This window comes from Aplidium turbinatum, chromosome 13, assembly GCF_918807975.1.
Source record: "Aplidium turbinatum chromosome 13, kaAplTurb1.1, whole genome shotgun sequence".
NCBI lineage: Eukaryota > Metazoa > Chordata > Ascidiacea > Aplousobranchia > Polyclinidae > Aplidium > Aplidium turbinatum.
This window is the reverse complement of record NC_137484.1, coordinates 16,921,717-16,948,040: the sequence shown is the minus strand read 5'-3', so window position 1 is coordinate 16,948,040 and position 26,324 is coordinate 16,921,717. Positions and strand designations below refer to the sequence as shown.

The 26,324-nt window shown below is 38.7% G+C and overlaps 1 protein-coding gene across 2 annotated transcripts in view; it reads left to right on the top strand.

Moving 5' to 3' along the window:
* Window positions 1-7,944, top strand: part of LOC145782472 (peroxisome proliferator-activated receptor delta-like) — a 95,860-nt gene extending 87,916 nt beyond the window's left edge. For both annotated transcript variants that reach the window (XM_082594268.1, XM_082594269.1), the window contains 2 exons: window positions 84-186; window positions 7,453-7,944. In XM_082594268.1, coding sequence (XP_082450394.1) covers window positions 84-186; window positions 7,453-7,591 — 242 coding nt within the window. In that variant the 3' untranslated portion in view covers window positions 7,592-7,944. The remainder of the gene's footprint in view (window positions 1-83; window positions 187-7,452) is intronic.
* Window positions 7,945-26,324: the final 18,380 nt, after the last annotated feature.

Below are 26,324 nucleotides of genomic sequence, written 5' to 3'. Positions count from 1 at the left end.
GATTTATTTGCAAATGCAACGTATATAATGCGTCATTTCTTGTCTTGCACTCGTTATAACATTACATTATTGTTGTTGAGAAGACAGGCCTGGACTGAGCGACAGGAAAAAAGTTGAAATGATACAGGAAGAACTTTTATCTTGTTTGAAATTTCAACTGTCCCTTTCTCACCATCACAAACCAAGGTATCTTGAATTGATTAATGTTTCGTTTTAAAAACAATGATATCTTGTTAGTATAATTGGAAGAAAGCTTAATTGCATACTTGCATTTTGACTGCTTAATGGGTTATTAATGTTTTTTCTGTCAGTAGCTGCTTGATTTGAAGACTGTCAAGCAGCTACTCACAGGCTGTTTATAAATGCAAGAATTTTTTTGTAATTATGTTGTGTTTCGGTTCATGGTGATGGGCCATGTTTTTTGCAGCCTTACATAACTTGTGACTGACTCCAACCAGCTGGTTCAGATGCAATCGGTGGTTGCGTTACTGCAGTTCTAAATGCATTAGTTATCTTTTTCAGAGTTGTTCGTGTGCTTTATTTCCATTTTTCTCGTGGCCCCCCCATTTTAGCATATGAATATAATGTAGCTAACTGCTCTAGGCTGATGCTGAGCTGCGTCGGAGTCTGCCTCGCTTTCTGACCTAGTCTTATTCTGAAACGATCCCTGTTCCATATCTAGAACTGAAGATGCACTGAATAAGTGCGAAATATATTTTCTGTAACATCTACTGACAACTGATCCCTGTTACCTTAGCAATTGGGTTTATGAATATAATGTGGTGATTTTTTTTATATTGAGCAGGTATTTAACTATTTGTCAAGGTGAACTCACACATAAATTGAATTCGGGCCTTAGTAGCTTGTCGACTTTTGGTATATTCTTTAGGGCTCGCTCAAATATCATATGACGCTATATAATATCATACGTCCGCCTTCCCATGACATCTTTCGATGACCTCTATTCTATGACACGTCATAAAGGGTCAGGTATAAAAACCTACCACATTTGAAATTATTACTGTAGCAAAGGAATTTTTGTAACTAAATAATTTTTAGTGCAACTTAAGTTGATTTAAATTTGTATCAGTATGTAAACTGGCCTGGACCGGCGTACGTACAGTTGTACACCGTGCCTTGCATTTATCGTGAAAAAATTTCGTCAAAATGGGAAATCTGTGACTGAAACCTTAAGAAATTTCAGGCTCATCACCGATTTTCGATTGGAAACAGGTTCGTGACGGTTTAATTTGAAATGAGTTTTGAAATTTTTTAAGGTTCCAGTCACAGATTCCCCATTTTTGATAAAAGCTTACACTCTAAATGTGCCACGTTCGCCGGTCCAGGCCATTTTACATTCTGATACAAAATTTTGAAAACTTGCACTAAACTTTATTTGTAAAAACTAATAAAAACAGAAATGGCAATTCATTAGCTGTAAAATGTTATTTCAACAACCTGTCTAACTGTAACAGCTTTATCTGTTACAGCTAATTTCAAATGTGGTAGGTTTTTCTGCCGGACCCTGTATTAGCTGTATTTTCAATTGCATTAAAAATCAAAATGGAGAACTACTTTACTTTTATTTTGCGTCAAGTATTGTACCCAGAACACCCATTTTGGCTGTTTTTCCCCTGGTGCAGACATGTAGTCTAATGGCGAACCTGTTTGAAACAGTTGTCAGGTTGTAAGTTGCTCAGGTTTAGATTAGCCTTTTCTATACAATTGTACTGGCAGAGCTGCGATGGCAAGGATACGTGCGGGTTGGAAAAAGTTAAAAAAAATTTGTCAAGCACACTTGGTGGCAGAATGCTTTCTTGTGTATTCAAAGAAACGTTGTACAAGACGTGAATAAGAAGCGTGATGCGTTATGGAAGTGAATGCTGGGCGATGAAGAGGACAGGTATTAGGCGAATGCAAACGACAGAGATGAGGATGATTCGTATGATGTGTGGTAAGACACTTCTCGACAAAATTAAAGATGGTGTCTTGAGAGAGTGGACTGATGTTGAGAATAGTGAAGGGTACTTGCGTGGTCATCGTCTGAGATGTGTTGGACGCATGGATTAGAACAATTTGACAAAGCGATTTTGGAATAAGGTAGTGACAGGAAAAATGAGGAAAAGAAGACCAAAGAAAACGTGGGATGATACCGTGAAAGATGACATGGCAAAAAGAAATTTGAAAATTGAAGATGCCAACAATAGAGAGAGATGAAGAGTCGTTGCAGACAACTGGTCTACCCTGATGTTTCGGGATGAAGATCAGGCTTCTTTGAAGCAAAATGGATAATGATATACTAACAGGCCAACTTTTTCAAATATTCGGTTTGCAAATATTCGGAACCAGGCCTTATTAATTTTTTTCCCTCTCTACCGATGTTTCATATCACTCGAGGCAGGTTTATTTTCTGCTCGACTGTTGAACATTGGCTGTTTCTTGTATGAAGAGTAGCAAACTTTTTCCGTCTCTCGTCATTTGTATGAGACTCCTATAACTGCCGTTATTGGTTTGTTTGAAAATAGCGATGCGTATATTCATGGATTGAAATTTATCAATCCTTGATAGCCCGAAGCATCGTATTCTTTGATCTTTTCAGAAATGCTTTTCTTCGCACTTCCTCAGGTTCAGTCGGTTAATCGCCCGACTTTGTGTACAAAAAAGCCGCAAGATTAAGTATCGTTGTTCTGCTTGCGCCTCGGGGTGTGCGCTTGAGACACCCATTGAAGCACTACTCTTCAATCAGCAACACCTAATGGATGGCATAGTTCACAGCGGGCCTGCGTCAGTAGTTCAAAGCCTCTACAAGTTTTCGAAACTGCCACGAATAAGTCTTCCCAGTCCGAGTACAAAAATCAATCAAAGTGAGGGTTTGTACTTTTCCTTTCCAAATCACGCTTCAAAAACATTTAAGTCTTAATTCTTGGGGGGTTTTCATGTGCTTTTCATTCAAGTAACTCAACTTGTTAATCAACATTGCTTGACTTGAATTTTCCTTGTATTAATAAAATATATAACATATTTATTATTATCTCTAACATCTTGTCTTGGCGCTGGCGGATTTTTTCATATTATGCTGAAGTGTCATTTTACATATAGCCCAAGTCTTGCCCACTTCAAATAAAAAATGTTTTAGTCAAAGCATAGCCTAACAATTTTTACAAATTTAATCTACATAAAGAACTTGTCAGCTGAAAAATTGATAAGATCTATCACTAGACAGCTGATATTTTATATCACTTAATTGTACTTTTAACTGTTTTAGTTTCAAATGCTTTGTCAAATATTTTGTAAACCTGGTTTGGTTTGAAATGAGTTTTGAAATGTCTAAAGGTTCAGTCACAGATTCCCCATTTTTGATGAAATCTTACACTCTAAATGTGCCACGTTCGCCGGTTCAAGCCATTTTACATTCTGATACAAAATTTTAAAAACTTGCACTAAACTTTATTTATAAAAACTAAATGAAAACAGAAATGGCAAGTCATTGGCTGTAAAATGTTATTTCAACAACCTGTCTAACTGTAACAGCTTTTCTACAGCAGCAATTTCAAATGTGGTAGGTTTTTCTGCCGGACCCTGTATTAGCTGTATTTTCAATATTGCATTAAAAATCAAAATGGAGAACTTCTTTACTTTTATTTTGCGTCAAGTATCGTACCCAGAACACCCATTTTGGCTGTTTTTCCCCTGGTGCAGACATGTAGTCTAATGGCGAACCTGTTTGAAACAGTTGTCAGGTTGTAAGTTGCTCAGGTTTAGATTAGCCTTTTCTATACAATTGTACTGGCAGAGCTGCGATGGCAAGGATACGTGCGGGTTGGAAAAAGTTAAAAAAAATTGTCAAGCACACTTGGTGGCAGAATGCTTTCTCGTGTATTCAAAGGAACGTTGTACAAGGCGTGAATAAGAAGCGTGATGCGTTATGGAAGTGAATGCTGGGCGATGAAGAGGACAGGTATTAGGCGAATGCAAACGACAGAGATGAGGATGATTCGTATGATGTGTGGTAAGACACTTCTCGACAAAATTAAAGATGGTGTCTTGAGAGAGTGGACTGATGTTGAGAATAGTGAAGGGTACTTGCGTGGTCATCGTCTGAGATGTGTTGGACGCATGGATTAGAACAATTTGACAAAGCGATTTTGGAATAAGGTAGTGACAGGAAAAATGAGGAAAAGAAGACCAAAGAAAACGTGGGATGATACCGTGAAAGATGACATGGCAAAAAAAAATTTGAAAATTGAAGATGCCAACAATAGAGAGAGATGAAGAGTCGTTGCAGACAACTGGTCTACCCTGATGTTTCGGGATGAAGATCAGGCTTCTTTGAAGCAAAATGGATAATGATATACTAACAGGCCAACTTTTCAAATATTCGGTTTGCAAATATTCGGAACCAGGCCTTATTAATTTTTTTCCCTCTCTACCGATGTTTCATATCACTCGAGGCAGGTTTATTTTCTGCTCGACTGTTGAACATTGACTGTTTCTTGTATGAAGAGTAGCAAACTTTTTCCGTCTCTCGTCATTTGTATGAGACTCCTATAACTGCCGTTATTGGTTTGTTTGAAACATAGCGATGCGTATGTTCACGGATTGAAATTTATCAATCCTTGATAGCCCGAAGCATCGTATTCTTTGATCTTTTCAGAAATGCTTTTCTTCGCACTCCCACAGGTTCAGTCGGTTAATCGCCCGACTTTGTGTACAAAAAAGCCGCAAGATTAAGTATCGTTGTTCTGCTTGCGCCTCGGGGTGTGCGCTTGAGAAACCCATTGAAGCACTACTCTTCAATCAGCAACACCTAATGGATGGCATAGTTCACTGCGGGCCTGCGTCAGTAGTTCAAAGCCTCTACAAGTTTTCGAAACTGCCACGAATAAGTCTTCCCAGTCCGAGTACAAAAATCAATCAAAGTGAGGGTTTGTACTTTTCCTTTCGAAATCACGCTTCAAAAACATTTAAGTCTTAATTCCTGGGGGGTTTTTCATGTGCTTTTCATTCAAGTAACTCAACTTGTTAATCAACATGGCTTGACTTGAATTTTCCTTGTATTAATAAAATATATAACATATTTATTATTATCTCTAACATCTTGTCTTGGCGCAGGGCGGATTTTTTCATATTATGCTGAAGTGTCATTTTACATATAGCCCAAGTCTTGCCCACTTCAAATAAAAAAATTTTTAGTCAAAGCATAGCCTAACAATTTTTACAAATTTAATCTACATAAAGAACTTGTCAGCTGAAAAATTGATAAGATCTATCACTAGACAGCTGATATTTTATATCACTTAATTGTACTTTTAACTGTTTTAGTTTCAAATGCTTTGTCAAATATTTTGTAAACCTGGTTTGGTTTGAAATGAGTTTTGAAATGTCTAAAGGTTCAGTCACAGATTCCCCATTTTTGATGAAATCTTACACTCTAAATGTGCCACGTTCGCCGGTTCAAGCCATTTTACATTCTGATACAAAATTTTAAAAACTTGCACTAAACTTTATTTATAAAAACTAAATGAAAACAGAAATGGCAAGTCATTGGCTGTAAAATGTTATTTCAACAACCTGTCTAACTGTTAACAGCTTTTCTACAGCAGCAATTTCAAATGTGGTAGGTTTTTCTGCCGGACCCTGTATTAGCTGTATTTTCAATATTGCATTAAAAATCAAAATGGAGAACTTCTTTACTTTTATTTTGCGTCAAGTATTGTACCCAGAACACCCATTTTGGCTGTTTTTTCCCTGGTGCAGACATGTAGTCTAATGGCGAACCTGTTTGAATCAGTTGTCAGGTTGTAAGTTGCTCAGGTTTAGATTAGCCTTTTGTATACAATTGTACTGGCAGAGCTGCGATGGCAAGGATACGTGCGGGTTGGAAAAAGTTAAACAAAATTGTCAAGCACACTTTGTGGCAGAATGCTTTCTCGTATATTCAAAGAAATGTTGTACAAGGCGTGAATAAGAAGCGTGATGCGTTATGGAAGTGAATGCTGGGCGATGAAGAGGACAGGTATTAGGCGAATGCAAACGACAGAGATGAGGATGATTCGTATGATGTGTGGTAAGACACTTCTCGACAAAATTAAAGATGGTGTCTTGAGAGAGTGGACTGATGTGGAGAATAGTGAAGAGTACTTGCGTGGTCATCGTCTGAGATGTGTTGGACACATGAATTAGAACAATTTGACAAAGCGATTTTGGAATAAGGTAGTGACAGGAAAAATGAGAAGAAGAAGACCAAAGAAAACGTGGGATGATACCGTGAAAGATGACATGGCAAAAAAAAATTTGAAAATTGAAGATGCCAACAATAGAGAGAGATGGAGAGTCGTTGCGGACAACTGGTCTATGGACAACCCTGGACAGCGGACAACCCTGATGTTTCGGGATGAAGATCAGGCTTCTTTGAAGCAAAATGGATAATGATACACTAACAGGCCAACTTTGCAAATATATTATTTCTTTCCCTCCCCACCGATGTTTCGTATCACTCGAGGCAGGTTTATTTTCTGCTTGACTGTCGAACATTGACTGTTTCTTGTATGAAGAGTAGCAAACTTTTTCCGTCTCTCGTCATTTGTATGAGACTCCTATAACTGCCGTTATTGGTTTGTTTGAAACATAGCGATGCGTATATTCACGGATTGAAATTTATCAATCCTTGATAGCCCGAAGCATCGTATTCTTTGATCTTTTCAGAAATGCTTTTCTTCGCACTCCCACAGGTTCAGTCGGTTAATCGCCCGACTTTGTGTACAAAAAAGCCGCAAGATTATGTATCGTTGTTTTGCTTGCGCCTCGGGGTGTGCGCTTGAGAAACCCATTGAAGCACTACTCTTCAATCAGCAACACCTAATGGATGGAATAATTCACAGCGGGTCTGCGTCAGTAGTTCAAAGCCTCTACAAGTTTTCGAAACTGCCACGAATAAGTCTTCCCTGTCCGAGTGCTAAAATCAATCAAAGGGAGGGCTTGTACTTTTCCTTTCCAAATCACGCGTCCAAAAAATTTAAGTCTTAATTCTTGGGGGGTTTTCATGTGCTCTTTATTGAATTAACTCAACTTGTTAAACGATATTGCTTCACTTGAATATCACTTGTATTAGTAACAATGTATAACATATTTATTATTATCTCTAACATCTTATCTTGGCGCTGGCGAATTTTTTTATATTATGCTAAAGTGTCATTTTACATCAATTGGGGATAGCCAAAGTCTTGCCCATATCTTACTTTGAGCAAGCTCTTTCGCATCCCGCACTTCTAAAATTCCCTGGTCCTATTGCATCGAAGACCTCTATAGTATAAACTATCAAGTCGTAGTATATATTGTTGTCCGTTACCATATGTTTTTCCAATCAGCTTTTCTTTTATGCCTTTTTGTTTTTACCCCATGGATGTTCTTATACTTGTCTTGATGACCACTGTATTTTGGGGATTTTTTTAGGTTATTCGCCCGCTTGTTGCTCATCCTCACCGAGTTACGTCAACTGGTAGCAGAACATGTCGTCATGACTGAGCAACTTGAAGAGTTTCATGATGTGTTGCCTCCTTTGATCCAAGAAATTGTAAACAACTTCGACTGATTGTGATTTGTATTTGATGTTGTTGGCGTATTTCGTTAATCGTGCTAATTGTACTTTCTGCAATACCAGCTTTTATTGCGATAATGCAAAAGTGTATAATAACAAAACTTATTTACAACTTCTTCGCTTCAGTTGAAATGTCTGCTCATAGTGACTTGCTTTTCTGCCAGGCGACAATACTAGTGTTGTTGAGAAGGAGCGATCTTCCTGGCGTCAGCACTACCTGACTACTCAGTACTCACTATAGAACAGCGAGCATTGTGTTCCTCCACACTAGCCATCAAGACTTTTCCAAAAACATGTGTTTCTCGGCAGTCGAGTGTAGCAAGAATTAACAGCGATAAACGCGTGTTTCGACCATGAGACTGGGCACATTTTTTTTTTGGGGGGGGGGGGGCACATCAACATCGCACCACTAATTCATGCCACATAGTTCTCAACCGCTGCTTTTGTCAGGCAATTGAATCCTTACCTTTGTGGAAAGAAAACAACTAAACTGACTGTCGTCATGCCTCATGGGTGAAACACGTGTCCATCGCTGTCAATTCTTGCTACACTCGACTGCCGAGAAACACAATACTAGTGTTAGCAATACTTTTTGATAATGCGATAAATAGGTCCAAACCAAGCAAGATGTTGTTACAATCCCAAGAAGTTGTATATCATATTTTTGAAAAGGTCTTGGAATGCTCTATATTATAAAGTTTATAAGATAAAAGCAAAATTTTCTTAAAGTAATAACAAACAAGCTAATTAGCCAGCTTTGAAGTCAAACAAAATAAGGTTATAGCAAAAATATCTGAAACCTAAAAACATAAACGGGGTGTAGCCTACCAAGTTGAAAGTTTTTTACAGCTTATGTTGCCCTATGAACAACAAAATGACGGGAGGATTTTTTCTTAACTGGTCAATTACTAGAATTATTGCGTCATAAAATATACAACTTTAAAACAAAGTTTTGTTATTTGCATTTTTTTTCAATATAGGAGTACAGTAGTACATTAGATCTCAAAAACTGTTCCATTATTTGAATGTCCATGTTGCTATGAACATTTCTTGTTTGAAGAAGATTGAACAAGAAATGAAGAAGTAGATAGCCTACGCTTTTTGTTCAAAAAAAAGAACATTTTGAGAAAACGCAAGTTATTGCATTTGTATAGCATAGTAAGTTATACTAATAATGGGTAAGCAAACTACTTTTATTGCATAAATGCGTTTGAAATTTAGTAAAGTTATTACATATTCAAAATCTCTATTAAATTTTCTGTCTTTTAAATTTAAAAAAAAATTGTCCGGTGTTTGAAGATTTAGATTTAGTGGACAGGAAAGCAAGGAAATCAATCTTTGTGTCCACCTTCAGGCATGTTTTTTAGTGTCCTGCCAAAGACACAGCCGCATGCTCTTGAGCGGTGTTGAACCGCATGATCGCTGTTAACTTCACAAATGTAGATACAAACGACATGTTTTAGCCTGATGCTGCGGGTTCACTGTGGTAGTAGTGGTTTGCACTAGCTTTTGTATATAACACAGTTCCTTAGTCATGTGCTATGACGAATGATCTTGAATGGACTTTACAAAACAATGACACATTGACTCCAACACCATTTGTCATAGCACATGACTAGAGAACTGTTCCGAAAGCTAGTGCAAACCGCTACTACCACAGCGAACCCGCAGCATCAGGCTACAACATGTCGTTTGTATTCACATATGTGAAGTGAATGTAATAATTAAACATTTTGATGTAGTTGAGACTTATTGTTGTTTTGTAATTTCAGAAAATTGCGGTTCAAATTACAATTGCATTTGGTAAGTTGCACGCATGGTATCAATACTTTTGTTGAGCCACTAGTTGGGGTTCAAAAGGAAATGCTACATTTCAACCTAATCTTTATCAAATGCAATAATATTCTACTTGTTTTTGATAAAGTCAAATTGTAAAGAACCAATGTGTTTCGCGGCAGTCGAGTGTAGCAAGAATTGACAGCGATAGACACCTGTTTCGCCCATGAGGCTGGGCTCATTACTATCGCACCACTAATTCATGCCACATAGTTCTCAACCGCTGCTTTTGTCAGTCAATTGAATTGCAATTTTTTGGAAAAGTCTTGATAGCTAATGTGGGGGCTACACCGGTATGGTTAGCGAAACACAATGCTCGCTGTTCTATAGTAAGTCGTCACTAGTCAGGTATTGCTGACTCCAGGAAGATCGCTTCTTAACATTTTGTTATTGAAACGTGTGATTTACTCTCACGTTTTGTCCGAACTAAAAGCGATCCACTTGTGGAAGAGGTCGAGCTATTGGACGCAAACCCAAGCTTCACCCATGTGCGATTTCCAAATGGTCGAGAATCGTCCGTCTCAACTAACGATCTTGCCCCAACACTTAGAAATGGATCAAACAATGATAACATGGTTTCTACTCCTTCTGAATCTCCCTTTCAAACTTCACTCACACAACAAAATCTTACATCAGAACCTCCATGTACACAATGAAACCCTTCACCAAGCCTGGATTTATTATATTAGGAAGAAATTTTGATCTATAAATTTCAAAACAATTTAATTGTAATGTAATTAAACGGTAATGGTACAATTGCTTTGTAATTGAACTGAAAACTGTGTAATTGATCCCACTCTGGTGTCTACCCATGAAGTTTGTCAAGCGGTGCATATCAACCGTTACATTGTTTTAGCGTCAATGCTCACTATCAGAACTTGTTCTGGGATAACCTTCATGTTATCTTTTGCTTATGCAACGTTTATCACAATGATTATGCTTCATTGCAGATGAAACTTTTATTCACATGTTTGATCCAGTTGTTATTGTCGTGTTTTATCTTCGTATGAATTATTTTAATCCTTTGCTCATCGCGACCTATCTTGAATTTTGTGACACTGAAAAAATCCAACGCAACAGTATAATCATCCGGAGCAATGTGTCAAACGTTGCCAATTTTCTCATTCCATTACAACTATGTTAAAAATTTTTTTTTTGCTAATTTATTACTTTTTAAATATATAGGCCTACCATATATTTCTGCCGTTGTTTTGGTTAAATTTTCATATTTATGAGCTTGCCCACGTCATCATTTATTTGAGGGTGCTTTTTGTAGAAACGCGCTTGGTGCCATTCTTGGCAATAGCTTTTTGTGCATTATTCGCCATTCATTTTCTGTTCGTTTTAGCGATGACCTGATATTGCATCGTTTCGCCAGTTGTTTGCTTGGCGCTTTATAACAGGATGAGTGGGCTATACCTGCTATACTGGAATATGTATTCCTGAGTGTTTTTTGTCACGTTTTGACCGAGAGAAGGATGAAAAATAGGGTTTCGGATTTTTAAACTTTTGACAGAATGGTCCAATTTCTGTCTGATTTTATTGCAGGGTTTTTGAGTGCCGCATTCAACTCTACTCCGTACACGTGCAATGCAATTTTTTAATGCCGTTTACAATCTGTGGTGAGTAATGAAAATAACTTTTTCCCTCCATTTTTATTGTTTTCTCTTTTTTTTTTATGAAACCAACTTAAACGAAAAGGGTCAGAACGAGAAGAACGCTGCCCATTTTTGCTTCATCCTTATATAGCAATGCAGCTTTATTATTCATGCCAAATTTAATCCTAAGTTTTGTTGATACTGTAGCGATCCATTATTTCATCGTATAAGTTTTCCTGCCTTTTACTAAAGTTTCTGTAATTTTCCATGCAACTACTCCCAAAGAAAATAGAAAAAAGGGCGCACACAATAAAATGGTTTGTTCGTCCTTTGACGAGAGCTCTATCAAATCGGACTAGCTCACATCAAACCAGCTCAGTTAGACCAGTTCAGCTCTCAGAAAACATTAAATTGATTGTTTACTTAAAATGTAATAATTCGTGATAATGTTCTACTGTTCTGCAATTTCACTATTCTGTAATGTTTAAATTCAATTTGTGTTATAGACCTACAACATTATACGAACACCTTCTGATAGCTTAAAACTATAATTCGAATAACAATAATTGTGTGGAAATTAGATAATGGAGTCAGATATATAAATTAGACAAATGAGTGTGAATATCCTTGAGACAAACAGAGTTTCATTAGACAGCCAGTTACCTAATAAATTAACATTTTAAACCATCGCTTAACATTCTCACGCGTAAAATAGGTATAACTACATTGGTGACCCCGTACGTCAGTAGGTTTTAAAACAGAGCATTGGTGAGTACTTGTTTTCCTTATTTCTGTATTAAAATTGTCGCAATATCTCTTGTTGTGTATCTTATAATTTAATTGTAGTTTTAGCCTTGTATAATCTATATTATGGCCCCAAGAAAATCTCGACCCGAAAGCGAATATCGCGAACCCTCTGCTCAAAAAATTAAAATCTTTCCTGGCGAAAAGTTTTGCGACATCTTTTGGAGAGATACCCCTAGGTTGTGGTTCACCATCTTAGAAAATAGATTCATCACTTATCAGATTGATTGCCAACGTCTGAAAACAGACAAACTTGTATCGTGTCTGCCTTACGATATTATTGTAAACATACAAGACTTAATCAGCGCCGGGGCACACTATGATAAATTAAAGGAACGCTTACTTCAGCGTTTCGAACCGACGTTGAACGAACGTATCGCTGACGTCATGTCACTGTCTGAAATCGACTGCCCTCCGAAGTGCTGGCCGAGATGCGAGCAAAACTTCCTCAAAATGTCGCATCGACGGAATTAATTCGGGAATTGTTTGTAAATAAACTCCCGAATCAAATCAAACTTGTTTTGGCCGGCAACCTCGAAATGTCATTAAACGAATTAGCAAAAGCTGCCGATCAAATGTCAAAACTAACAAACGTTTCCCATGCCACAGTAAACGCAGTGCAGCATACCACAGAACAAAATCCCAATGCCCAACTAATGCAACAGATTGATCGCTTACAACATCAAATGGAACACCTGTCGGCAAGTGTGTCTGATCGAAGCCGTCAACCTGTTAATTCCTTCCCAAACCGATATCGCACATCATTTCAGACGCCCAGATCCAACGTTCCCCAAAGACAATAACCTACTTGCTTTTATCATCAAAGGTTTGGCCACGCCGCCTTTAAGTGTCAATGGCCATGCTCATGGAACACAGCACGGCCTAACAACCCCCATTCAACGCAAAATAACAGACAGAAGCCAAAAAACGAGGTGTCTGCCCTAAGGTAGGTATATCACACTTAGGGCCAGGTTTCAATAACAACATGCTATTTCTTGAAGATCTAAATTCCCAACAGCTATTTCTTTGCGACACCGGTGCTGCTGTGAGCTGCGTGCAACCTACTCGATTAGAAAAAAATTCTATTTCATTTTCCAACGACATATTGTTTGCAGCCAATAATACTAAAATACAGACGTACCATGGACATCAAAATTGGGTACGATCAAATAAAGACTTGGACATTTATAATCGCCGATGTAAAACAAAATATTATTGGTCTAGATTTTTTACAGCATTTCAATTTGTCAATTAACCCGAAGAACAAATGCATTATTGATGAAACAACGTCACGCACTGCAACATTTACGCAAACAAGCTAGTATCGCACCTATATCACTGACAGAGTACAACGAGTTTTCAGCAATATTGGACAAGTTCCCCGAGCTGACAGCACCACGAACCGCTGAATATGCCGCACGCGTTCCGGTGAAGCATAAAATTGTGACGTCGGGATATCCATGCTTTGCGAAGTGTCGACCGCTACCGCCGGAAAAGTACAATTGGGTGAAGTCAGAAATCAACAAATGGAGTACTGGAGGTAAGTGAATCAAACTATAGCAGTGCACTTCACCTCGTTGCTAAACCAGCCGGCAGCGCTGATCCGTACAGATTATGCTGTGATCTACGCAATTTAAACAGGCAAACTGTCCCCGATCGCTACCCTATTCCAAAAATAGAAAATCTGCTTCACCGTCTTGGAGGTTCACACTATTTTTCCAAATTAGACTTTTCCAAGGGTTACTGGCAGATCGCACTCGATGAAGAAAGTAAAAAGTACACTGCCATGATTTCACCTTTAGGGTTGCATCAATTTAAAGTAATGTGCATGGGTCTAAAAAATGCTTCGGCCACTTTTCAACGTTTCATGGATTTCATTGTTCAACCTCTACCCCACTGCATGGCCTATTTAGACGACATTATTGTGTTCTCGAAGTCTAAACAAGAACACGCTCATCATTTGCGTGAACTTTTCGCTCGGCTGAGCAAGTACGGTGTTACCCTGAATCAAAGCAAATGTGTCCTAGGCTCGTCTGAAATTCAATTTTTGGGTCATAAAATAACACCAGACGGCATTTATCCACTGAGTGAGAAAATTGATGCTATAAACAAGTTTCCCTTACCGAAATCCATCAAACAACTTCGAGGTTATTTAGAATTGATCAATTATTATCATGCCCACATACCTAAATTAGCGGAATGCCTTGCTCCATTGACAAAATTTTTAACGAAACAGTTCAGTAAAATCAGAAAAATTTCATGGGATGCCGTATCTATTAAAGCATTCCAAGACAGCAAGCGCATCGCTGCTGATGCTACCAAGCTCAATTACCCTCAAGCGGGGGCACGACTGATTTTACAAACTGATGCGAGCGATTTTGCTATTGGGAGTTGTCTTTTTCAAGACATCAACGGTGAGCTACAACCACTTGCTTACCACTCAAAAAAATTTGATTTGTGTCAAACTAAAAAGCCCACCTTTGACAAAGAGTTATTTGCTATATTCAATTCCGTAAAAAAATTCAGACATTATTTGGAACTTCGTGACGTCACCATTTTCACCGATCATAAACCTCTTGTTGCACGTTTTCATTCCCAGCATCAATCTTTGATCCCACGCCGAGCACGTCAATTATCGTTCATCAGCGAGTTTTCCAATGACTTACGGCACATCGACGGCAAAAACAACAGTGTGGCAGACACCCTGTCTCGTATAGAAATCAACAATGTGCAGTACGCACCAGGGTTTGATTATGCTAAGATGGCAAATGCTCAGCGCCACGACGCTGAGATTATCAAGTTGCTCAATAGTAGTGACTCGTCTCTTCAAATAGAAGAGTTTCCACTACATAATTCTAACGTAACTTTACTGTGTGATACGTCAACAACCGCCATTCGCCCTATTGTACCTGTATCATTTCGTGACACTGTTATTAACCATTTTCATTCATTATCACATGGAGGTAAAGTGTCTACCCTCAAACAATTTCAACAAAAAGTTGTTTGGCCGGGAATGAAGAAGCAAGTTAAAGAATGGGTCAAATCTTGCCCACAATGTCAGAAAGATAAGGTATGGCGACATTCTCATCCTGCACCACAAAAGTTCGATCTTCCTACAAATCGCTTTCATAACATATCTGTAGACATTGTTGGTCCACTGCCTGAGTCAGATCATAATCGCTACTTGTTCACCGTTATAGATCGATATACACGTTATTTCACTGCTTATCCCATGCCAAATGTCACTGCAGAGACTGTTTGCCATGCATTTTTGAATAGCTGGGTCCAATATTTTGGATCCCCTGTTTCAGTGCTTTCTGACAGAGGCAGCGTCTTTTTATCTAAGAAATGGCGAGATCTTATGACAATGTTAAATACCAAGCATCAAACTACTTGTTCTTATCGCCCTCAATGCAACGGTTTGGTCGAGCGTTTTCACCGCGTGCTAAAAGATTCATTGCGTATGCAAAATCACCCAGAAAAGTGGTCAGAAAATTTACCAATCACGTTACTTTCACTGAGAAACACTGTAAAGGAAGATTTAGATTGTACCCCCAACGATATGCTATTTGGACAAACCACACGTTTACCGAATGATTTTTCCGCTATTTTTCAAAGTGCTGACATTAATCCCACTGAATTGGCTTCCAGACTCGCACACCATTTTCACAGTTTATCCCCAACACAGACCAGACAAAAACCCACTTCAATGCCCTACGTTGACCCCCTGTTGGCGACTGTGGACAAAGTTTTAATTAAATCCGAACAAAGACGCCCGTTAGATCTGAGATACCATGGTCCATATCAAGTGATTGAACGTCGTTCTAATCACTTCCTAATCCAACGTGGAGATAAAACAGACACGATCTCTATTCATCGTCTCAAACCTTTTGTCGAGCAATCGATCAAGCAAGCACAAACAGAGTCAGCACTATTATCGCCTGAAATGATGTCACATGCTGTGAACAACAGTGATGGACCGTCGAACCCCGGAAATGTAGCTAAACAACAACCTCATCAATCAGTGACGTCATCAGCCCAAGAGTCCCCCATCAGTAATATTTCTTCCTGTAATATGATTCAAACTGCCTGGCAGCTCATGCGGTTAAAGCTGCAAATATTACTTGTACGTTGTATTTTAATATTGTAATTATGTAACTTTATACTGTATTTTTTGTGTCTTTTTAACAGCGCCAAGCTGTTGTGCTAAGACGAATTGTCTTAAGGATTGACCACTCCAGCATTCGTCCATTTGTTTATTTTGCAGTCTTCAGAAGTCACAGAAATGTAGGTTATTTTTGTTTGTTCCAATACATGTGACTGTTTAATCAACCATGCAGTTCCTTGCAGGAAAGTTACAGCTTCTTCCAGTATAGCCATCTCAAGTACTTTGGAATGAGGTGCACCTCAGCCACTTTGGCAGCTCTTCGATGTCTGGCTATATAAGATGGCCCACCTGCGTTCAAAAGTTCTTGCCTACTTTGTAGGTTATATAACTTCATCGCAGGAAAAATGCAAATATTGCATTAATACGAAATCGTTGTCTTTTTCTGCAACTGTCTGCATTCTTTCCAATGCAGACCTAGTGGTTGTCAATTTCAACCTTTCTCTCTGTATAAGTTGTCTGCTAAGCGTTTTTGTTTATTGTGTATGCTTGAATATGACTGCGAGTGGCATGCAAATGCGCGCATCTAACGGTTGGCATGGCATGTTACTAACCTATTTAACCTATGTTGGGCAAGCATGCATATGCCCACGAAACATTACTTTCCATACTGCATGAAACAACCGCATGGTTTTGACTCATGTACTGTATCTTTTTTTATTTCTGTGTTTTGTTTGCAGTTGCTGAACGACTGTTCAAACTTATGAACATTTACGATTTTGTGAATGGTATTTAGACCTGTCGATGCCTATGTTCTTTTGTTTTAATTAGTTTTGTTTGCCTTTCAAATCGTATCTTTACATTTCGTACAGGTCGACTTATAAACCAAGTCGCTAAATATTTCAAAGTTGAACTTGTAATCAATTTGCTTTGCCTTTTTCAGAAATCTTGCATCATATTCATTAACAACAGAAGGACGTGATTATGCGTACTGCCGCCTGAAACAAAAAATTGCTCCAGAGCCACCTGCACTCGACTCTCTAGCGCCTCTCAACGAACACAAAAAGCCAAATGCCAACAATTAAATGCTATGACGACGTCAATGATCTCCAGCTGCGATGATCTCTAGCAAGCAAAAAGCAAGACAAGGCTTCATTTGTATCAAGTCAATCGGCATGGTCTGCTTTTCAACAGAAAAAGTCAGACAAACAACGAATGCCTGCTACGATTTGCAACGGCGCTCACAAACAAAACAACCAATTCTTTTATGCGGTGGACTCTTCTTATACGGCACAAACTCAGACATTCCTTTGCGGAAGGCGGTGAAACCACGCAGAATCACTTCGCGACACGATATCACAAACACAACACCACATTATTATCATAAACACTAAACATACTTAATTTGTACTATGTCTGTTAAAATTGTGTTAACGTTTTAACTCCTTAAATTTGAACTAAACTTGGTACCCTTGGTTCCAATTTAGCCCAAATTTGGGGGGGCCTCTGTAGCGATCCATTATTTCATCGTATAAGTTTTCCTTCCTTTTACTAAAGTTTCTGTAATTTTCCATGCAACTGCTCCCAAAGAAAATAGAAAAAAGGGCGCACACAATAAAATGGTTTGTTCGTCCTTTGACGAGAGCTCTATCAAATCGGACTAGCTCACATCAAACCAGCTCAGTTAGACCAGTTCAGCTCTCAAAAAACATTAAATTGATTGTTTACTTAAAATGTAATAATTCGTGATAATGTTCTACTGTTCTGCAATTTCACTATTCTGTAATGTTTAAATTCAGCTTGTGTTATAGACCTACAACATTATACGAACACCTTCTGATAACTTAAAATTATAATTCGAATAACAATAATTGTGTGGAAATTATTTCATGGAGTCAGATAGCCAAACTAGATAAATTAGATAGATAGAAATTTCATCAAGCAATTAGACAGCCTTCATCTTAATTCAACTTATAAACAAACTATCCTTATACGTTAAATATAACCTAAATGATATGTTACCACAATACAACATGAAACTGAAGACGCCAAAATGATGCATTAAATTTTTTTTAGTAAGAAACAAAGTGGTTACGTTAAAGCCGAGTGGTACAATTTCTTTTGAACACTCACTACACTACACTACCCATCAGTAATTTATGTGTTTGTGGAAGTACTGGAGTTAGACACGCCTCTGGAGTTAGACACCCTCGCCAGCTCAATCTAGGCATTTTCACAAATTTTTTTGAGACTACTCAATTGTCGACGAAGTCCTGAGGCTGACACTGAGATTGATAATAATGTAAGTTATTGTTAATGCCTGCGTATCTGTAATAGCGATTAAAAGTTGTAGTGTGGCTTGACTAATTAGCTTTGCAAATTTCAGCGTTTTAAAATAAAGTTTACATCTGCCGCAAGCAAGTTTAAGATTACAATGGACCAGCAGAGTAAATATCACGATCTGCTTCAGAATTTTTCCCACAGCAAAACTATCGCATGTGACTTCATAGAGGATATTTGTTACGATTCAATTAGTCCATTTAAGCAACATAATCGTGAATACGCAAAGAACCATTATAAGAACCAAAGAAAAGGCCATTGCAGCGGTTTGTAGGCTACCATTGTATGTCTGTTGCATTTTAATGAATTAGCCTACCACCAAGGGCGTCCGCACATAGGGGCAAATGGGGTCAGCTGACCCCCCCTGGAAAATTGTTGGATGAAAAATGAAAAAGCGAGAACATGCAAAAATAGGCAATTTTCTGAAGGGGGAGGGGTGAAGGTGATACGAGTGATGACTGGCTGGTCAAGCTCTCCGATTATGATCATCACCCTTCTTCGTGAGTATCCCACTTCCTCTATTAATTTACGAAGACACCTATACGAGCTACCCGTAATCGCAAAATTCGACAACTTGAGCTCCTGTACTCTTAGAACCACATTACTAGTGCGGGCACTGGCTTTATCTCACATATATCTGAAGAAGGATAATTCACAGTTTCAAATAAAATCATCTCGTATTTCGTGAATTCAATGAAGCTGCACGTAACATTGAATCATACAGAAAAGAACAATCAGCCACCAGTTTAGTTAATCAGTTCTTGAATAAAAAGTGAAGTCGACGTGGGTCTTTGCCGAATTTTTCGATGACTTTTTGGATGAACAAATTTTGTCCGAGTTTATTCGGCTTCTGTGGACACTCATCATACACAGCCCGGATAGCCTGTCGTCAGACATAGTTGATCTGAGCCATGTTTTGACCCCCCTCATTGTGCTGAATGATCTTTCTACCGTACAAGTAGTGGCGGGGAGGGTCAGTAATGTTATCATCGCTTGACGTACAGCTGGAAAAAGTTTCATAGTTTTCACCAAGTCCACAAATTCCAATTCTTCCTGGTTTTCGGACTGAGGAAATTTTCCTTTTATGGTTATGTCATACCACGACGCTAAAAATTGTCAAAGTTGTAGAATTGGTGTATGGTTTTGACCAGGGCTTTGTAGTCTGAACGGTCAATTTTCTCCATCAGCGCTGGATCTGGATGCAGTCGGTATAACATGAATGCCGGCATGTTCGTCTCTGAGAAGCGGCTTTTCAGAGACTGGAGTAAAGAGTCCATGTAAGGAACGTAAATGGAGCGGCGATAGTATTCCTCACTGGTGCCACCAGTAGGCTATTTGCTCTGAATACTTGACGCTAATTTTCAAATTTGCTGTTGATATAATCACAACTCATAACTTTTTTCTGTGTATGGTTTTAAAGATTATATAGACTCCTAAATACCATCGCGTAATTGAAATGCTTTTTTTTCTCTGTTCTTACCTTCCTTTACTATCTCTTCTTGGAACTATTAGCCTTACTAGCAGTCGGTCGCTGCGGAAACCACACAGTTATGACAAAACAAAGTGCATTTTTACCCCAAATGTATATATTACACATTACGCAAGGTTCACTTGAGCACGATAATAGTACGCAATAAAACGATTATATAACTCTGATAATTTTTGCTCTGACCAATTTTGATAAAAATCAGTAGAAATGTAAACACTGATAAATTGTCTGGATGGTGTAATAGTCAAATTTTCAAAAAAAATTTGCATTCGGCCGAAAGGGCAGAGTGAACCCACCTTGACCCCCCCCTAACCGAAAACCTGCGGACGCCCTTGCCTACCACTGAGGCACTTAATGCATTATCTTGATGAAGTTACATCTGGTCCACAAAGTTTTTCTGGCTCCATTGGTAAAAAAATTTGAAGACTGTGACAGTATGCCAGTCGCTGAGTTTGAGGCTGTTGATATTCGACTGCCTTCACCAGCAATACTTGTATGACATCTGTAAAGCAATGAGCTCGGGGCGTTGTGATGCCAAGCTTGCCTATCGTAATCCAGGAAAGATGAATCACTCCAGATGGCTGACAACAGCCAATCGCATTTTGAGGCTTTATGTTTCACAAAAGAATCCCTTTGAAAATCTGAGAGCGTTGGTAGAGTACATTGCCAAGGTATATGCTCCCACGTGGTTTGCAGTGAAAATGCATCCTTCTTGTACTAAAGGAGCTAAACATCTGCTTCACGTACTAGTTAAAAAGTCGGCGCTGAACTAAAAGCAATAGTTGAACCTGTTATCAACCGAAATGCCTTCGATTTGCTCACCAAGAGAACTTATTGCTGTGCATGTTGGTAGATGAACGTCTGCTCATCAGAAAATTGGCACTGCGAAGAATACTTGCTGCTAGAAAACAAAGTCATGGAGATTCCATTTGTCTCTTCAAAGTTCCACTCTTGAACTTTGAAGCAAACGAATACTTTGAACTGATCGATTGGCAGCATACAGAGAGATATGAACTACCGCTAACTCGAGACATACCGGATAGTCTGTTAATGTCCTTTATTGACGATGCTGCAGCTCCAGAGTTTGAATTTCCTAGCTATTTGTGTCACACGCAAGCCGTGGAAGGGGCTGTGCGCTTCGTTACTGAAGCAGCATCTGCGGTGTGTGTGCAGAAACAACGGGACGGATTCATTCGAAGTAGACTGCAGTAGTCAAGATTAGAAATGCCTGTATTCAATACAAAACGGGAATTTTTGGCAAATGGAGTGCTTAATGAGATTTGAGCTCATGGAAGTCGGCAGAGAGGGCACTTGTTTCCCAGGATTTGGGTCTTATAAACGTTTCTTTCTTTATGAAAACAATATTTCAAAAATATTTCTTACCTTCGGGCGACAATGTCTTTTTCATCTAATTTTCTTCGAAGTAAACTAACATTTTTCCAGAACAATTTTTTCGCTCTTTCGGCCCGAAATTATATCTAAGTAGGCTATGCCTTGAAAATATCTTTAATTGCAACGTTTTCGCTCGTGCCGCCCAAATTTACCTTACATTTCATAAATATACTTAGCTACGTTGCACTCGTTGCAGCTCACAAGATTAAATTTGGCTTGAAAAATGCTTGCCCCTCTGCAAATTTTCTGCCAACGCCCATGCATTGTATAAATGTATAAGCTGATTTTACAATATTTGTATTGGATCAAAAGTAAACAGGCAAACGAAATCTCACCATTGTTATATTAAGAAAAACATTTTTCTACTGTAGTTTGCTTTACCTTTATTGCACATACTTTCTTAAACTGTGCTTATGAACTTGTGATAGGAACTGAAATTTGAAGAAAATGTCTTAAAATCTGTATTTTTTCTTGTCAGTTGATAATATAGGCCTACATGCAACAAGCGTTCTACAAGACGTATTTTCCACTGCGTTGCAACGATTTATGTGTAATTTATAACTCTGATATTGTTAGATAGAAGTACCGAAGGTAGCAGTTAGATAAAAGTGACGACTGCTAATTTAGATGACGTCATCGCTCCAAAATACCAGAGAAAACTTCAATCGACTTGCGGCAGACTTAAACGTTGATAAAAATCGAAAATATTTCAGCATGTGAATACCTTTACCATATCACAAGTTTTAGTAACTATTACAGATTAATTCTATCAACTTAAATTTTTAACCCCATGTTTCACTCCACCCTACTATACGTGCCGGGATCTGGTAATTCCAAGCTGATCTTGCAATTGCTTGCGGAACTTAAAAGTAGCCTATCAAGGCGAGCCCTAAATGCCTCACTTATAGAAACCAGCAGAGGCGGCAATAGGGCGCTACTTTTTTTCCAATGTAGCGGAGAGGCGCTACATTTCCATCAGTCGCACTCCCGCTACTTTCCTATTTAAAGTAAAATAAAAATGACTCGTTTTGGGAGGTTTTTTATGGAAACAATGCATGAAAGAAATCAAGAGAGAAATCATTGGACTATTGCGGGAAACATCAAGCCACGTTGATAGCCCCACAAGAATAACACCAGTTATGACTCAGAGGATGAATTTTTTAGTGTGTTGGTGCCATCTCATGAAACATCTGGACTACGGAAAGAAAAGTCACTTCTCAAATGACGATTCGTCATACTACGACGAGGGAATTATATTCCGAAAGCTAGTGAAAACGTTATTATCACAGTGAACCCGAAGCATCAGGTTAAAACATGCGTTGGTGTCTACATTTTTGTGAAGCTAACAACAACCATGCTGCTAAACTGCATGCATTTCTAAAAATAAAATAGCAGATAATTTCGTAAAATTTTGCAATATCTTTAATGTAATAATTCTTCGTCAACAACCGGAAAACTTCGCTGCCAATCTCGGTAACCGGTTCTGCGTCAAGAGCCTCTACATTCTACAAGTATGCGAAAACTACCAGGAATAACCTATCAAGGCTTTGTCAGTCCGAGGATAAAGATTCAAAACCAATGTCACAAAAAGATAATGAACAAATGATTTGTTAGATGTTTGGGTTGCTTTTTCGATAGTTGAGTGCCCGCGAGATCAAGCAGTGCTGGTAGCCTAGTGACGTAGCCAGCCTAAAATTATGTGGGAGCCAAAATTTTTAACTGAATATTTTGCTTATTTCGACAAAAACTGCTGAATTGGCAAACTATAATTTAGTCATTTAAAAAATAAGTAGGCTAGCTAGCTTTTATCAATATAAAATACATTTTGAACTAAAACATGATAAATATTTACATTATTAGCAAATAGGCCTAACACCGCAATTAAAAGTTGATTCGTCGCTTCCGCCAACAAGGCCAGTAGCCTAGCCTAACAACTCGATTTATCTTCAGAGGAAATCAGAAGGCATCGCTGAGCAGTGTCTTGACTCGTTTCTTGCATTCGACCATGTGTCAAGAGCCTCTACAAGTATGCGATACTACCAGGAATAACCAATCAAGACTGTCAGTCCGAGGATAAAGATTCAAAACCAACCAAGAAAGACCTCTACTGTAAGTCTCAGAGGTTGTTGCGCGTAACGCCACGATGACATAAATTGCCAATGCATGTTTGTTCACCAATCAAGTGACATGACATTGTTATTAATGTTGGCTACCTTGGCCTAAAGCCCTGCCCAACAAGTTTTGGGAAATCCACTCTTATCCCAGAGAGATGGGCAAAAATATTTAAAGTGCCCCTGACAGGTTGGATCCAAGTATAGTAACTTTTTAAAGCATTTCCTAGCGCAGAATTACACTTAGCGAACTTTTTAATCTTAACCTCGTAGCTCGACTGGTTAGGGCGTAATTTAATCAAACGACTGCTCCGCAGCGCCACCACAGGTGAAACTCCATATTTCACTGCTCCGAGACGACTTTGGTGGTATTAGGTCATCCTAAGTGGACGTCGTTAGCAACAGATGAAACAAACGCTTCCTAGATGTAATTGGTGGATCACAGTTTGGTCGGAGTTGGTACAAGCGGTTGCTTTTTTCGAAGATTTATTGTTGTTTGCAGTTTAATAAAACTGTACTGGATACGTTCCTACAAAACATAAAATATACTTGAAGTGAAAAATGAAGAAATCGTACGAATCATCATTCATATTTCATCATCACTATTCAAAAATAAATAAAAGTTCTCTCTCTCTCTCATAATGTGCCTTCAGTTGGCCATTGAAATCCTGTGTAACGGCCGTCTGGATCTGGAAAATTGTTTCGGATTCGCCAAACAATGCATGACGGCATCACAATACGGTTGTTGCTTCCGAGAGCATCACCTTGTAGTATACACTCCAACACATGCCTGTAGGCATTTTTACTTGAGTGGTATTAACAAAATCATCTTCAGTGAAGTGAACATATAAGACTAGTTTTGTATGGCCCATCCCACTTTCGAACACTTGAAGAAAACTTTGACCATTTTCTTCTCATTACCGTACCTTGTTTTGTGGGAAAGTGGGGAAAAAAGCACACGGTCTTTGTCACTGACAATGTCACATAAACAGCAATTTGTAGGCATTGCCTCAACCGTAAATTAAAGGTACTGTTTGTGAGATACTGTTGTTACACTGCAAATGGCTATAGCCAGATTAGGACAAATAAAAAAGTGTGAAAATTGTAGCCCTATGAAACTGCGATTTCAATTGAATTGAGATGCTGTTTGATAAAAGTAAACTCAACCTATTTGATCGAAACCTGATAGTAATAATAAGTTCACTTTTTCATTTCGGTAATTCTTAATTTGCACATTCTTTAGACCAACAGAGCCCCACACATTCACGTTTTGCAGTAGCCGTACCATACTTTACCAAGTCATCACAGAGAAAGAATGTATCCTTCTCGCTTACTGTGACGTCACAGCGGTGTTGCCGTTTTTATTTTCGCAATTGAATGAGTGCCAGATTCGCCGATGTCAACGAAAGTTTGCAAGCGTGTAACTTAGTAGCCTGTTGATATTTTTTACGATTTGCTGGTCAGGGAAGTTTGTTAATGTCATCTTTTTGGTATCTTGGGTAAATTTAGCGAATTTATTTACCTGTCAGAGGCACTTTAATGGAATTGATTTTTTAATTAAATCAGTTAAAATTTAGGGGAGAGCATGGCCCCTTTGCCCCGTCTTGGTCATGGGTTCAGGGTTATGTACTTTGAAAACTCATTTTAAGGACTACTCTCCGTTCAGCGACGACACCTAAAGGATGGAATAATTCACAAACAACAACACCTTGATAGTAAGAAACTTCTCTCTGCCAATCTCGGTAGCCGAGCCTGCGTCAGAGCCTCTACAAATATGCGAAGCTGCCAGGTTAGCAGTGACGTAACCAAGGGAGGAGCAATTGACACCCCCTATAAAATTTGCTGTAGAAATGCAGCTGATAAAACGTTAATCAAGGAAAACAGTTTTTCATTGTAATTTCGTAGACCATATTATTTTCATAGTGCAGTACATTAGCTCGTCTAATTAATTGCACAGTAGCCTACTTCTGGCTAGCTCAAACTCAACGATGTAGGCTCTACGACAGGGCTTCCCGATTGGGGGTGCTCGCACCCCCTGGGGGTGCGAGTAGCTGTTGCTAGGGGTGCGAGAATCCACCGAGGAAGAAGAGCTATACTGTATGGCGTATATAGAGATAGATTTTGTTTAACGAGGGAGGTGGTGATTATCTCTCAGAGCATTCTATGTTGGCCTATACACTATACAGCATAATGCACAAGAAAATACCACCTGACAAGTTGCTGATAATAAAAAGGCTGTGGTCCAAACGTCACTTGATGGGTGGCGGGATAATGAGTTATTAGCCTATTGTGTCAGCAATTTGCTCATAGTTGACAATTTCTTATCGTACACATTGGGAAAGAACGCGTTTTAAGTGAGCACGTTGTAGAGTTGTTAGACTGTGGATTGACTTACGAAAGGGAAAGTGTCAGCTACTAGTCACTAGTCAGGCTACTAGTCAAACAGATAATTGCAAAGAGGCAGGAGTAAAGAAAGAGCTTGATTATCGCCATTGTGTTCTCAGTTTGTGTTATTTATTAGCTTTGGCATTTTGTGTGATTGCGCTGTTGAAGGCTGCCCTTTTTCCTATTCGTTAGCCATATAAAGGCCTGCGAGCTGCTTTTCTGGGTTGTTTTTGTACGTATTTTGAATTTTTTCTCAAAACCACTCCGCTTCAAAACAGGGGGTGCGAGATTGGCTTCATCAATCCTATGGGGTGCGGGGTGATAAACGAATCGGGAAGCCCGGCTCTACGAGAATCATAGCCTCACAGGTAACTGCATCAAAAGGTGTTGAACAGATCACATGATGTGATAGAAAGGCAAGGTGCGAAAAAACTAATTTTAAAATACACAGAGCAAGAAAGATGAGCCGCAAGCACGCAATTGTCTGTTCAAAGGTGGATTGTTACGTTTTACGTACAAGGCTTCTAAGATCTTGGTTTGATACTCAGACCTACCTCTGGACATGACCTTAAATTGCCTGATATAGAAAGGTTGTTTTTGCATTCTGTACATGAGAAAATGTGATCTTTAATTGCACTTTTCTGTATAGAATTCAAATTTAGGTGCT